Source organism: Natrix helvetica (genome assembly GCF_964273705.1).
Source record: "Natrix helvetica genome assembly, chromosome: 13".
Lineage (NCBI taxonomy): Eukaryota > Metazoa > Chordata > Lepidosauria > Squamata > Natricidae > Natrix > Natrix helvetica.
Window position 1 is genome coordinate 16,222,103 of NC_138557.1, and position 14,381 is coordinate 16,236,483.

Below are 14,381 nucleotides of genomic sequence, written 5' to 3' on the forward strand. Positions count from 1 at the left end.
CAGCTGGTTGGTTCTAGATTCCTGTGAGCTTTTCGGAATAACTGCAGCATGACTGCTTGCTGCAGTGATGCAACTCTGAACACTGGGCGCACCCTATGCCCATTGGGCAGTAAGGCCTGTGCGCACAATGGCACTTGGGTGAGAAATAAACCTGGCTCTCCTTTGCTTTATGCAGCAGTGTTTGTAGGATACATTTACCCAAATTGGTGGGTGAGGAGATTGGGACAGAGTTCACGCAATGCACTTGTGAAAGCAGCCTGCCTAGGGAGGTTGAACCCAAACAAGTGGTGTGTAGTTCAGTCATTAATGGAGGAGGGTGTGAGCAGTTCTTTCAGACTCCTCTGAATAACTAGTTGCATCATCATGGTCAAAAGTCAGTAGATTCTCCGTCCTCCAGGGCACGGCTCTCCCAAAGGTGCTTTTTCAGGAGGCAACTGGACTTCCTTATATTTTCTTTGAAGACATTTCGCTTCTCATCCAGAGCTGAGGCAGCTTCTTGGATGAGAAGCAAAAACCTTTGGGACATCACTACCACCACCAGGGCTCTTGGCAGTTGGCAAGAAAGATCCATGAGGAACAACAAAAACAAGGCCCACAAATGAGTGAAATAGAATAAAACCAAATCGGACAATCAGCAAACCGAGGTCCAAAGGCTCTCCAATGGACGGTGGCAGCCAGCCAGGGCTCCCCTGGGAGGCCATTCCAAAGAGCCTGCACAGCTACTGGGGACTAGGACCAAGCCTTGCCCCCCTTGCTCCCTTAAAGGGGGAGGTAGGGTAGGGGAGTCAAGGCAGGCTTCTGCAGCCCACTAAGGGGGCAACTCAGGCGAGGCTTTCCATCAGGGCAAAGACAGGTCCTGCTTTCCACCTATGGGGCAGCCCCCATCATCCCAACCCTCGGCCAGGAGTGACTAGCAGGAGTCTGGATTCCCTGCTTCAGAGGCGCCATGTTGCAAAACGTTGCCACGAAGCAGGGTGTATCGTGCACGGCTCCTCAGCGAAGGGCAGGGCGAGAGTTCCTGCACCTACAAATGAAGCCAAGGAATAATTCATATGGGGTGTGTGTGTGTGTGTGTTTTACTTCCGTTGAGGGAGGGGTCTTTTCCATCTCCTCTTTTAGAGACCAATACCCAGAAGTCTTAAGTCTCCCTTTGAGAAAACAGAACCAGTGAAATCAAAACAAGGTGGGCAGGCTGACCCCCAACGTAGACAATGGGCTCATACTGAACATTTGTAGAATCAAGATGCCTGGAGGGGACCAGAGGGATCCTCTCCAACCTTGGGGGAGCCATTTACAGCCAGCTTCCTCTTCTACAACGGCTAGAAATGAAGCTGCCAAGATGAAAAACTGCCACAGGCCCTGGGCATTGGTTATCTCTGCTACTCCGGTCCTATGAACTTTGTGATCAGTTTTTCCGGAGGGAGCTCAGAGGCCAATTCTAATTTTATGTCAAAGTTACTGGAAGGCTCATAATTGAAACAGTGTTTTTTGGGAGATGTAACTGTACAGAAAACATTAAACCACTCTGGGGCATCCGTGCTGCCTGCGCAGCGAAGAAGCTAATGGGCCTCTCCAGGTAAATCCGATGCCTGCAGGTGGCAAAGGCTCAGACAGGTTCTGCTGGAGAGAAAATCAGAGACATTCAACACAACGGATAAGCAGCCCCCAAAGTCATGATTTATTAATATCTGGAGAAGCATCATAATTTGAACACAACCCAAAATGTACATTTTACAATCACACACTATTTGTAAACAGTTAAAAAGCCACTGACAACTTTTGCATCTTCAGACACAACAGTTAGAATCAAGGCAATGAAATGAGAGCATCTTTCGGCACAGTTAAAAGGTTCTTTTTTTTTTTATCCTTGTTTAGTATTTCATTCTCCGACTAAACAAGCATCAGATAATACCATTTGTGGCAAAAAAAGGAAGATGAGTTTAACACTTTCACAAGAAAAGTATTTGCAGGAACTTTTAAACATTTAAAATTTATACAACAAAGTTCTGTAATTCCAAATCCTTGGTTACAGTCTGCATAGTTACTTCAGCTTTAAGGTTAAACATGAAACACAGTCACAAGAGCAGGAAGAGCATCAATGGCACAAGGGGGGCGGCGGGGGGGGGGCTTTAGGAAAAGAGGGGACTACAGTTTACCAGCCAAGCCCCCCTTCCCCCCTCACACTATTAAAAAGACAGCATCGGAAAGCACAGAATGTCAAACTCCAGCGAATCGAAGCAATTTTTGGCAGAAGTCATTTTACCGAGCAAGTAATAATCAGTGCTAAAAGTTATTTTTCCTATAAGAAACTAGGAGGAATTCTACTGGGGACCTTCGTTTTCCTGAGAGCCAGGCTCTTGGATCGGGAGCGGGGTTTAGAAAAAAACGAATGGAACGCGGCCGCGCACGGCCCGTGATTCCCAGAGATCAAGAGGAAGCATCTTTATCATCCACATCTTTTGCTTTTTTTAAAAAATAGTTAAGTGATGGAAGAGTAAACATTTGTTTCTTTAAAAAAAAGAGAAAGAAAAAACGTCTGTAAACAAGGCAGTGCCCCAACAGGAGCCCCCCAAATAAAAGACAAAACCCAAACGCCTCGTGAAAGTGCAGGGCGCCACCCGGGCGTGCAGCTTCGGGAGCTGCCGAGCTCCGTCCGTCCGATTCCACAGGAGCCGGCAGGTGCAACACATTGTCGGCCGTCATCCTGGCAGGGTCTTCTCCCCCCCCCCAACTGCTTGGCACCATGGACGGCCACCAGGTGCCGAGGGACCAGGCGGACAGACCCGCTGGGGCATCGGGGAAACCCAAAGCGGGCGCCACCCCCTTGCCCTCCCGCCCGCCACAGAACGTTGCCCGGGGGGGAGGGGGGGGCTGCCACCACTACCACTCAGACACGGTAGAGCAGGGAGAAGGACCAAGTCTGTGCAAAGCTTAAAAAGCTCAAACTCCAACATTTTCAGCAAGTTGCCAAAAGGGGGGGGGGGGGGGGGGGAAATCAAGGAAAACAAGAAAAGTAAACTGATCTTTTGTAGGAAACTGCTGAATTATGCAATGTACTACCTGGAAATGTAAATCTTCTCACTTTTCACATTATAATATTGGCCTGCATGATTCAAGTATTCAAACTGGTATGTTTTGGGCTAAAACAAAGAGGAAAAATGTGCACGACGTAACCATTTCCACAGTTGACCCCTAGAGGCTGCAGGTGGGGGCGGGGGGGAATCCAAATTTAGTGCTGCTTTGAGGTCACAGTTTTTCCCCCCTGAAACAAAGTCACATGGACTCCCCCCCGGCCCCCAGGTGGTCAACGGAGAGAAACGCATTGAGCGGGGAGGGGCTGCCAAGGCCCCTGGTGTCATTGCCACCCAGGGAGCCCCAGAGGCTGGTGGAGTAGTTGGGGCTGCCCCAAAGGAAGTTGCCATGGAGGTCCCCACTGCTTGTTCCTGAAAGCCCAGGACCGCTCCAGGGAGGGGTCAGGTCACTGCGGTTGGAGAACGCGTGGGGGCTGTCCATGCTCCCCAGGCGGGTCTGGCTGGTGCCCAGAGATTGCCAGGTGGGGGTCGGGGTCAGAGACGGGCCTTGTGCAAAGAAGCGGCTAATCTCCTCTTCGCTGGCAAACTCAGCCAGAATTGTAGTGTTCCCGAGGACGCACCTGTTCACAAAGGCAGCAAGAGGCAGGTGAGATGGCAGCAGGATTGCAAAGCACACCACCTCCTCCCCCTGAAAGGCGTCTCCCTCCGAGACCACCAGTCCCACCCCGACTGCCTCCTCCTCCTCCTCCAAACTTCCACGCCCCTCAAAAACAGCCATGACAACAATTTACCCACTAACTTTATACAAGGGTAACTACTCTGTGGTCATGAAGAAAAAAGAAGCACCCTCCGGAGGAGAATGCAGCCAATTAAATGGCAAATAAAACCAGGTCTCTTACGAGCAGCTTAATTAGAAAGAAGTCAGGTCCTTTACCGAATGGAAGGCCTGCGTTCCAAAGGTGCCTCTGCCCAGTAACCCATGTGCCTCTCCCGCAAGCCCCGGGGCCGCCCTCTGTTTCCTGCCCGAGCCTGGCATCCCGCCTGGCGGCTACTCACATATGGAGGGACTTTTGTGCCTTCATCACCTCTTCTTTTGAGCTGTACCGGACTAAAGCGTTGCCATGGGGGAGGTTCAGGTGGAATGTGATCAGGGGCCCGTGCTGCATGCAGAGGGTCCGCAGGGTGGAGCCATCAATCTGGGCAAGGAGAGAAAGGGGGGGGCTCATTGAGCTGCTGCCCCTCCTGCTCGGGAGGGGCTTGGATCCCCAGGCCAAAACGCCTCCCCACAAAGGGTGACCCACCTGAGGTGTGAGGTTCTTCAGGACGAGACAGTTGGTGATTCTCCCTGAGCTGCTATTCTCATTCCAACTGGAACCTGAAAGAGAAGACACCCCTCCCTTAACCCTGGGCACAGCAGGGGAGGATCTGGCGGCCCCAGCCCCTCTTCCCACTTTCACGGGGCTTGCAACTCTGAGCAACCGTCCCCCGTGGCATCTTCCCTACGTTTGCTCAAGTGCCTGACAAGAGTCTCACATTTCAAAGATCAGACCGTGTCCCTGACCTTGGCCGGGGGACAGTTTACACACCCACTGAGTGGGCTTACCAAGAGAGCAGAGGCCTCCCCCTCCTCCAACGAGGAACGAGCCCAGCTTAGGGGCCTTGGCCAACATCTCCATGCAGGAGAGCAGCTCTGTGACAGGCAGCCAAGCACAGATGGAGGAGGAGGTGCCTGGCAAGGGCTGGACAGCCACTGCCTTTCTGCCCCAGCCATGCCCTTGGCCCGGTGGGGAAAGTACTCTTTGGGTACAGCCGAGGGGGGCAAGGGTGGAGCCTGCGGGTGGGACCCAGACTCTTACCAGGGGTGTATCTGGCATCCGAGTGGCTCCAGCCACCCCCAAATCGCACAGAGTTGTCCCAGGTGGGCAGAGGCATCTTCTGCCCGGTCAGTCCAGGGGGTGGCCGTGATGGAGCGGTGATGCTCTTGGGTGGCAGAGGGACCTTCCATAGCTCATGGGCCAGAGAGGTGTTGTTAACGGAAGCAGGAGACCAAGTGGATTTGGACTCGCTGTTTCTGGCTGGAAGGAAGAAATGCCTGTGAAACACCACTGCCTGGCAGGGGGTGGGGGTGGGGAGGGGGGCTGGAGGGAAGCAGGAGGAGGAGGGGGAGGAGTGCAGGGCAAGACCCCGCTGGCCTCACCTGAAGAAGTGCTTTGTGCTGTACTGTTGAGGGAAACATTGTAGTTGGAGGCACGAATGGATGACCAGGCACTAGTTGAAGGCAGCGTGGTGTTCAGAGCTGAGGATGACCCTGGGGAGGGAAGGCCGGGCAGCCACTCAGGGCAAGGCAGACAAGGGGGACGCCAGAGGCCGCTCGGCTCCACTTCAGGGCTGCAGCTTTAAGAGCCGGCTGGCTCCGTCACAAAGAGAGGCCAGAACCAGCCATGGAAGGCGTCTACTGAGCCCCAGTTGGCCGCCAAGAATCTACTCGGGAGCCTGCAGGAGATCCAGTCCTCTCGGGCTGGGAGGCCCCACCTGAGCTGCAGATTCTGGCCTGTTGCTCCCCTGAGGGCCAGGCAGGAGGGCAGCAGGTCCACCCCCAGATGGCAAATGTGGCCAAGCGGGCGAGGGGCAGGTGCCCATCCCTCCCTCTTCCCTGCATCTCCTTGCCATATGCAGGATCTCCCCAATTCTTGTGCTTCCTTCCTGGGGAGGCAGGGAGACAGGCAGGGGGTGGGGTGGGTGGGTGGGCGGGGGTTATCTCTGCTGGGGCCGAAGACCCTGAAATGGCCTCCCCCCTCTCCCCCGACAGACCTACCGCTGTTCCTGTCCCTGAGGTGGTCAGCCTCCCGCACAGTGTTAATCGACAGGCTGTTTGTGACGCTGCCAGGAGTAACGTAAGGGTCAGTTTCTGGGTCAATGTTTGGATAACCTTTCCACGGCTCACCAGGGCGAAATTCTAGGATTGGAAAGGAAAAGACAGACGGTCAGCGCTTCTTCCCCCCCTCCTGGCTCTGCGCAAGGGACAGAAGCCCAATGGCCTTATGAGCCTCTCAGGGCTCCTTCCCTTCTTTCCCAGCTGTAGCCCCATGAAATATTTAGCCCTCGACTTACAATAGTTCATTTAGGGACTGCTCCAAGTTGCATCATTGGAAACATTAGCATGGCCATTTGTCACACTTGCGACCTTTGTAAGATCCCCATGACCACAGGGTCAGAATGTTGACGCTTGGCAACTGGTTCATACTTATGACGGTCGCAGTGTCCCGGGGCCACGTGATCCCCTTTTGCAACCTTCTGACAAGCAGACTCAATGGGGAAGTCAGGTTCACTTAACAACCGGGTGACTCACTTATCAACTGCGGTGGTTCCCTTAACAAATGTGGCAAGAAAGGCTGCAAAATGGGGCAACACTCACTTAACCAATGTCTCACTTAAGGACAGAAATTTTGAACTCGGTTGTGTCCGTACGTTAAGGACTAGCTGTAATCCCATTTCTTCGTGGAAGGGTCAGGACAAATTCAAAGTACTATTTTAGGAAGTAACAATATCACAAGATCCCTTAACGTAGCCTAAACGCAATTCTCAGAGACGCTGGGATGTGTAACTCCTGTTTTCCTCCACCCATGGAGAGCAAAGAGCTTCCTGAGCAGCAGCTGGGCCCCCGCCTGGCCAAGGACAAGCCTCCCGAGACTTCCCCACGGTCAGCTGGTTTCACGGCCTCCACCTGGCCACTTCACCCGCCAGGAGAGCGATCCCAGAGGTCAGCCTGAAGGGGGAGGGAATGAGGCTCTCCGGGGGGGAGGGCTTCTTGTTTGCTCCTGGGAGCAAGACACCCCCCCTTATCCCCCCCAAGACAGACAGAAGGCCAGCTTGACACCTCCGACACGGGCTGAAGGGCTCAGCAGAGTCTACCTTTGCAGGAACTCACCTGGTGGCCAGTTGACACTGCTTGAACTGTTAGGTGATTTGGCACGTGGCCAGCCATCCCCCACAGATCCAGGTGGGCTGGCTGGTGAGTTACTACTGCTCATGAAGTCGTAAGGAACAAAGGACGACGTCTCCTCCATTCTAAAGCCACTGGAAATAGCACCTGGGAAGCAAGGGGGAGATCCAGTCTTTTCACAGAACAGCATCTTGAGAAGTTGACAACTGACCACTCATGTAGCCTTCTCCTTAGGGCTGACCTCTAGCTCCCCATCGGCCTCAACCAGCAGCACCCAGAGAAGGACAGACACCGTCCGACAAGATCTGGTTACTTATCGGCATCTGATATTATGTGGGCTGTGTCCCCCTGCAGAGCTCCAACTAGCAGCTTCCAAAGGTGACTGCCCGGTTGGGAGCAAGACCGACCCCCTCTCTTACAATTGTGCCTCTGGGCAGCTCACAATAATTAAAACAACAACGGAAACTGTAAATAAATAGATATCCTAAAATCATGATTTAAAAATACTGGTAGTTAGCAGGTGACTATAACGACTATAAATCAGGGGTCTCCAACCTGGGCAACTTCAAGACTTGTGTGGACTTTTAACTCCCAGAGTTCTGGGAGTTGAAGTCCACAAGTCTTAAAGTTGCCTAGGTCGGAGACCCCTGCCATAAATCACGTTGATTTAATACAGCCACTGCCAAGGCTCACCACGGCTGCCAGCCTGGCAGGCACGATGGCAGAGCCAAACCTCCAGGTCCTTCCTAGGGGGACAGGATTAAGATCTGGGGAGGGGGGATGTTCCACAGGCTGCCTGGGTCCTGTGGCAGGAAAGGCTCCCTTCCTTGGTCCCATTTTTTAGTGGATTAATAGACCTGTACCATGCCTCTCCAGCTGGATCTGATGACAGGTAGATGTACCTGGGGAGAGCCCCCCCCCCCCCAATATGTAGGCCTTGCCAAACCCTTCTAGTTAAAACCAACACAGGAGATTCAAGGGACAGAGAAGTGGCCTGAGATGAATGGGGGAATTAAGAAGGGAGATCATTCTGATTCAGTGCCTTTGGGTTTTCACTGTGGCCTCTGTGATCTCCATCCACAGGTGACTAGTACCATATTTTTCGGATTATAAGACGCACCTTTTTCCCTAAAAAAAAAAAAAAGAGGCTGAAAATCTGGGTGGGTCTTATACACTGAATACAGCGTTTTTGGCCTCCCAAAACCTTTGCAAAAATTGGACGTGCATAGCCTTTAGGAGGCTTCAAGAGTGCTCCTGGGGGATGGGGAGGGCAGAAATGAGTGAAAAATGGGCTGTTTTTTGCTCTATTTTGCGCCACCACCCCAGGACCACTCTATAAGCTTCCTAATGACCTTTTTTTTTTTTGACAAAAAGCGGGCCCGTTTGAGTGAAAAATGGGCCATTTTTTGCTTCCCCCACCCCCACCCCCGGAACACTCTACAAGCCTCCTAAGGGTAATTCATGCCTTTAAAAAAAAAAAAAAACGGGCCATTTTTGGGAGGCTTGTAGAGGGCAAAAACTTTTTTTTTTTTAATTTGCCTCTTCAAAACCTTGATGCGTCTTATACTCCGGTGTTCTTATACTCCAAAAAATACGGTAAATGTCTTACCTGGAAGAGGGTCTGGCCACTACCAGTTGACTGAGGCAAGATCTGGCTGAAACTACACAGATCCCTTTGTGGCCTTTGTGTTTCCACAAAGAGCAGACGGTTGTGTGCAGCCCAGCCTCAACTCTGTTACTCTTGTGGTTATTTGGTTGTTCTGTCAGAGCAGAGCAGCACTTTCCCTTTTCCAGATTTAATTTCCCCGAAAAATAAGACTGGGTCTTATTTTCTTTTGGGCCCCAAAATAAGCACTAGGACAGGGGTGTCCAAACTTGGGAACTTTAAGACCTGTGGACTTCAACTCCCAGAATTCCCCAGCCAGCATGGCTGGCTGGGGAATTCTGGGAGTTGAAGTCCACAGGTCTTAAAGTTCCCAAGTTTGGACACCCCTGCACTAGGAGTTATTTCCCCTCCCCCGTGTACGGGAGGCCCACTTCCTCTGCTTGCACGCAGCATGGCAGAAGGCCGAGCGACACATGGGTGCCATGGCTGCAGGTTGAGGGTGGGTGGAACTGTCCCATGCGCCCCACAGGGTCACCTCAGGGCCCCCGCAGCCAGGCCATCCATGCCCCGACACTTTGCCTCATGTTGGGGCCGCAGTACCAGCACACTGCTTGGCACACTGCTCCGTTGCGGCTGCGAGCAACAGAAGAGTCGTGGGCTGGCGGCCATCTGGGCGGCTGCTGCTGCACATAGGCACTGGTGCTGCTGCCACGAGGCGTTTGTCGGGACCCGAAATGAAACCCCGATATGAAGATATCCTCTTCATATATTTCAACACTGGCGACACAAGACCAGAGCTCCCCCAGAGGCTTCTTCTGCGCATCCTGGCTTAAATTTACCATTTTTGCTGGCATTCTGATCCAGAGATGTGTTGGCGGAAATACTGTCAACAGTTGTCCACTTTCTCAGCCGGGACTGCGGCTCCTTAATACTGCCCATATCCATATTTACATTCAAGTTTGCGTTCATTCCTGCAGTTAAGAGAATTGGTGAGACTCAGAGCATCCCTCTTCCCTCCCTCGTAGCACGGAAGATCCAGCACAAGGGACTGGATGCCACTACGGCCTCCCCGGGCAGGAAAGCAAAGCAAAGCAAAGCAAAAGACAGGCACTCACACCCCAAGGCTGCACTGGGGGGGGGGGGGGGGGAAGGGGGAAGGCCACTTTTCCTAGAAAACTTGCCAAGTTCGCTTTTCTAAGATGAATTTCATCCTTAACTTCCCTCCAAAGCACTTATGCCTCCATTGCCTCACAGAATTTTGCCCGTCAGGAGCTTCTCCCTTTCTACCCAATGGGGCCCTGGGATTTTTCCTCTGAATATCGCACGGGAATGCAGAGGCAGAGCAGCAGACACAACAGGAAAACAGGGACTGGGGCTTGGAAGCAAAAAAGGCTTGGAAGAGAAGAATCGGATCAGGATTTTGGAATTCTGACCTCTGGTCCTCTGTGCGAAGTGCTGGGCTTTAGAAACCAAGGGCCTTTGCTTAAACCAGAAGGCAGAAAAAACTACAAGGATTGCCCACCCCTCCCCCCCCCCCAAGTTAAGGGTAGAATTTGAGTCCCAACCTAAGAATCAAACATTCCCCATTCCAGGAACCTACCAAGAGCTTAACTTTCACCCCACACTGTCTAGTCACCAATCTGAAATTGTTAAGGCCATTCTGGAGAAGCAGCAAAAAAAAAAAAAACCCCAACCCTTAGATCAGGGATGTCCAAACTTGGGAACTTTAAGACTTGTGGACTTCAACTCCCAGAATTCTGGGAGTTGAAGTCCACAAGTCTTAAAGTTCCCAAGTTTGGACACCCCTGCCTTAGATGTAAGACCAGAAAAGTAGCAAAATAAAAGAGCAACTTGGAGAGTGAAGCAGGGTTCTCCTTCTCTTTTTCTTGTTGCATTTGAGTTCTCTAACTTTTCTGGCTTTGTGGACCAGCGTCAGGGTGGGAGGGAGGGAGGGAGGGATGGCTCTGCATGAGTGGCTAGCAAGCGTGACTGCACAAGCGGCTTTCACACCTGCCCACCACTCACACAAATGGAACGAACCTGCACACACTCGTTTTTGCTGCCCGGTTGCAAACAGCTTATGGCCCACTCTCGGGCGTAGCCAAAAGATTGGGGACCCCTCTCCTAGGGCTAAGATATCACCCACAGGCTCCATATGCTGAAGGCAAGACTAAAACCCCTGGCCTTGCAGTTTCTGAGCTGGGGCCTTTGACCACTAGACCCAAATGCTTTTCAACAGCTGTATAATTTGGTTTGGCAAGGAAGGACCCCACTACCTTGGCAGGACTGTGTTGGGTGTCAAACGGCCCCATCACCTGCGTTGGACTAGGTAGAAAACATTCCATCCAAGCCCCAGAAAACTAATCCAGGTAGCTGTTGCAGCAGCAGCTCTTTTCCCACAAGAACATCCAAGCAACTGACGGTGAAATATATCCCGAAGATTCGTTAGAAGATCTTTTCTCCAACAAACTGTCAGGTTCTGGATGTTGGATTTTACTGATCTTCCGCCAGCAGCAGCATAATCTTGGCTTACAGCGCAAAGGAAGTGGCTTAGCTGGGCAGCCAATGGCCTAACCCAGCTGCTGGAGAGCAGAGTACACTGCAAGATCTCAACCCATGGAGAAGATACTCACCTATAGGGAAGTTGCTGAATGCATTGATTTGAGAGGGCCCTTTCTGCAACTCTTGGTTAGCGTGGGGAGCAACGTTCTCCAGGAAAGATTTTATGGCGGTCTGATGGAACTGCTGTTGTGACGGAGGCACCTGCTGCTTCATGAGCAGACTTGGATCAAGCTGACAAGATGGTGGCATCATTTGTTGCTGCATATTATGAGGGCGATTCTTCAAGCACAAAGAGAGGACCAAAGGATTAACGGAGCTCTGATACAATCCACCAGCAGCATGACAAATATACTTCCAGCCCAGAATTATTAACTTAACTAGAATTAAGCCAACAAAGTAGTTTCTTGTTCAGTCAGAAGACGACAGCTAGGACTTCCAAACTACATGGGGTCAACTCTAAACAGGGAACCATTTCGTAGATGCTGAACGAAATTGTAGACTGTTTGTCTTGCACATTCAATTTGCTGTTAACAAGAGCGCAGACCGAGCTGGAAGGAACCTTGGAGGTCTTCTGTTCCAACACCCCCTGCCCAAGCAGGAAACCCTGCTTGTCCACTCTCTTCCCATTCAGAGCTTGGGAAGGACGAAAGGGGCAGAGCAGCAGATGGATGTTCTTCCATGGGGCGACATCCATGGAGCAAGATGCCTGGTTCCAGGGTGAGGTGCCCATCGCAACCGGTCTCTGTGCCTCCAATCCAGCCCTTGGCTAAAGCCTCCCCTCCCCAAAGGCCGCCCAGACTTTTTAGGCAACCTCGCTCAATGCCTGAGGATAAAATCTTTAAAAGCACCCAGAGCAAACAGCTTACCTGTTGTTGCTGCTGCTCCTGGCGGCCACCAGCAGGCGTGCTCCTCTGACCCTGCATTTTCCTTTGCTGGGCCAGCAATCGCTAAGACAGTAAACCAGGGTTGCAAAAGAGGCCAGAGTGAGGACGTTTGCTAATTCAGGAAACTAATCTCATGGGGGGGGGGGGGGGAGAAGGAGGGAGAGATTGTTGGACGTCCGCTTACCTGTAACTGGGAGAGTTGGTTCAACTGGGAGAGTTGGTTCAACATGGCTACTTGTTGTGGGCCAAAGAGTGAGCTGAGGCCCCCGGTGTTTGGTGCATACTTCAGCAATGATACTGGAACCTACAAGACCAAAGGAGAAGCAGGCCGTGAAGGAACGGCCGAGGGGCAAAGCACCCCCACCAGATCCCCAGCCTTGGAATCCCTTCGGAACAGAACCCTTTAGAGCCAAGAGGAGGTGCGGCACATGGGAAGACAACGGCTGTTACACTGCTGTCGTTTTTTGCTTTGCCTTCTGACTCTTCTCCATATACGGACTTTGCAGAATCCCCCCCAACACTTATCTCGTCTCTCCTTAAATGCATCTAATCCAAGGCACAGGATCTGGCTTCGTGATCTGTCACTGGCTCCACTGCTGAATTGCTCTTGCTGTTGTGTGTGTGGTGTGTGTGTGTGTGTGTGTTTCTATCAAGCAGGATCTGCATTCTGGCTCTGCCGGTGGAAACAGAGCTGGGGAGGGCCATGCAGAGGGTTGCAGGAGGCCATGGCAGCCAAAAACAGAGCTCGGGAGTCCATTTTCACTGGCAGGGCACTTGTGCCAAAGCGCCCCGACACAAGTGACATCAAGCTGGCCACGCCCCCTGGCCACACCCACTCCGTCCCACCAAGGTCACACACAACCCTGATGCAGCCCTCAATGACACCGAGTTTGACACCCCTGCTGCTTTATCTAAAATTGGGTAAGCATTCCCATCATCCACCCAGCTCAATACCAGCAAAGCACCCAGAACCCAACTTTACGGCACTCACTAGATGCCGTAATCTCTGAAAGTGATTTTGGAACCAGCTACATGTCCATTTCATTGTCATTGTCATGCCTGCCAACCAACAGATAATGATCGTCCTAATCGGAATACCACAGGGCCCCCTGACCAACCCTTGGATGGAACCGAGCTGGACAGCCTCACTAGCATTTCAGTCTGCTAAGGGAGTCGCCCCATCAGCCTGCCTTACACCAAGGAAAAGGAGAAACCCTTTCATTTCCCCTCCAAACTGCCATCGCCGCTGCCTTGTCCTTGTCCATGGGCAGAAGCCCACCGGCGGAGCCTCACCTGAGGGGAGAGTAATGGAGGAGGCACTTGAGCACGGGGGTTGGACTGAGAGGAGTGAAGAGGAGGCTGTGCTGGAGATGGCTGCATCGTCCGGGCTTGTGCTGTGAGATTTCCAAAAGGACTGGGATTGCCGTTCTGCAGAGGGAGAGATGACAGGTGAGTTGCTGCCCCTCCACCTGAGACAGGTAGGGGCATAAAAATTCCCCTCCCAGACCTGCTCTACCTGGGATGCCTGCGTAATGGTGCTCGGCTTCTTAAGCGAAAGGCTCTTTCTCAAGAAGTGAGCTTGGAAACCAAGGCCTTCATTCATTGGGACAATCATCCCCTCAGACCTCCACACGAAGCCCTACGCCCTGTGACATCACAACCAAGCCCCTCTGACTGGACTCTTCCCGCAAGCTGCCCAGCCTCCCCTGTCCTCACCCGTGAACAATGGTGCCAATTTAGGTGAAGAGAGCCACCGGTCAAAGTGAGCTTCTTCAGAAAGACCACAACCAGGATTTTCAGATTTCCCAACCAACAACGCTGGTTGGTCTCTGCTCCTCTCAAACCTGGTTGTGGCAACTGCAAGGAACGGCCAAGCCCCAAAGAGGCTTTTTCTTTTCTTTCCTTCCTTCCTTTCTTTCTCCCAACCTCCCTTCTGAAAAGGGTAAATTTCACATCCTTTCCTTGAACTTTTCAAAGGAGCTGCCGAAGTCAGAGTATAATCAGGTCCCATGTTAAGTTACAAGTGGGCGCAAAACAGACGCCTGGTTGACTGGTGCTTGCCCAATCTGGAAGTAGCTTAGCAAGTGGAGACCCAAAGACTGAAGGAAGCGGGGGATGAAAAGTAAAGGCCAATAAGGGGAAGACAAATCCCAGACTGAGGAAGGGGTGGAAGTCAAAGAGTGAAAGAAAGAAGGAATTCTCTAAGCACATCAGAAATCTCGGCCAGAAAAGGGAGGGAGGGAGGGAGCAAGCACAGGGGCATAAAGCTGCATTTCACCCCAACCATCAACTGGGGATTTGAACCATTAAGGGGCTAAAAAAAGGGGGCGTTCTCTAGTGGTTCTGAGCATGGA

At 52.1% G+C, this 14,381-nt stretch overlaps 1 protein-coding gene across 3 annotated transcripts in view; it reads right to left on the reverse strand.

Annotated features, from left to right (window-relative positions):
• Positions 1-1,655: 1,655 nt before the first annotated feature.
• Positions 1,656-14,381, reverse strand: part of TNRC6A (trinucleotide repeat containing adaptor 6A) — a 51,001-nt gene continuing 38,275 nt past the window's right edge. For 2 of the 3 annotated variants that reach the window (XM_081965845.1, XM_081965844.1), the window contains 12 exons: positions 13,321-13,455; positions 12,212-12,331; positions 12,010-12,090; positions 11,215-11,422; positions 9,421-9,552; positions 6,961-7,122; positions 5,848-5,988; positions 5,230-5,340; positions 4,889-5,107; positions 4,334-4,407; positions 4,089-4,228; positions 1,656-3,652 (listed from right to left, as the gene is read on the reverse strand). In XM_081965845.1, coding sequence (XP_081821971.1) covers positions 3,274-3,652; positions 4,089-4,228; positions 4,334-4,407; positions 4,889-5,107; positions 5,230-5,340; positions 5,848-5,988; positions 6,961-7,122; positions 9,421-9,552; positions 11,215-11,422; positions 12,010-12,090; positions 12,212-12,331; positions 13,321-13,455 — 1,902 coding nt within the window. In that variant the 3' untranslated portion in view covers positions 1,656-3,273. The remainder of the gene's footprint in view (positions 3,653-4,088; positions 4,229-4,333; positions 4,408-4,888; positions 5,108-5,229; positions 5,341-5,847; positions 5,989-6,960; positions 7,123-9,420; positions 9,553-11,214; positions 11,423-12,009; positions 12,091-12,211; positions 12,332-13,320; positions 13,456-14,381) is intronic. The other variant, XM_081965843.1, reaches the window with a different exon arrangement.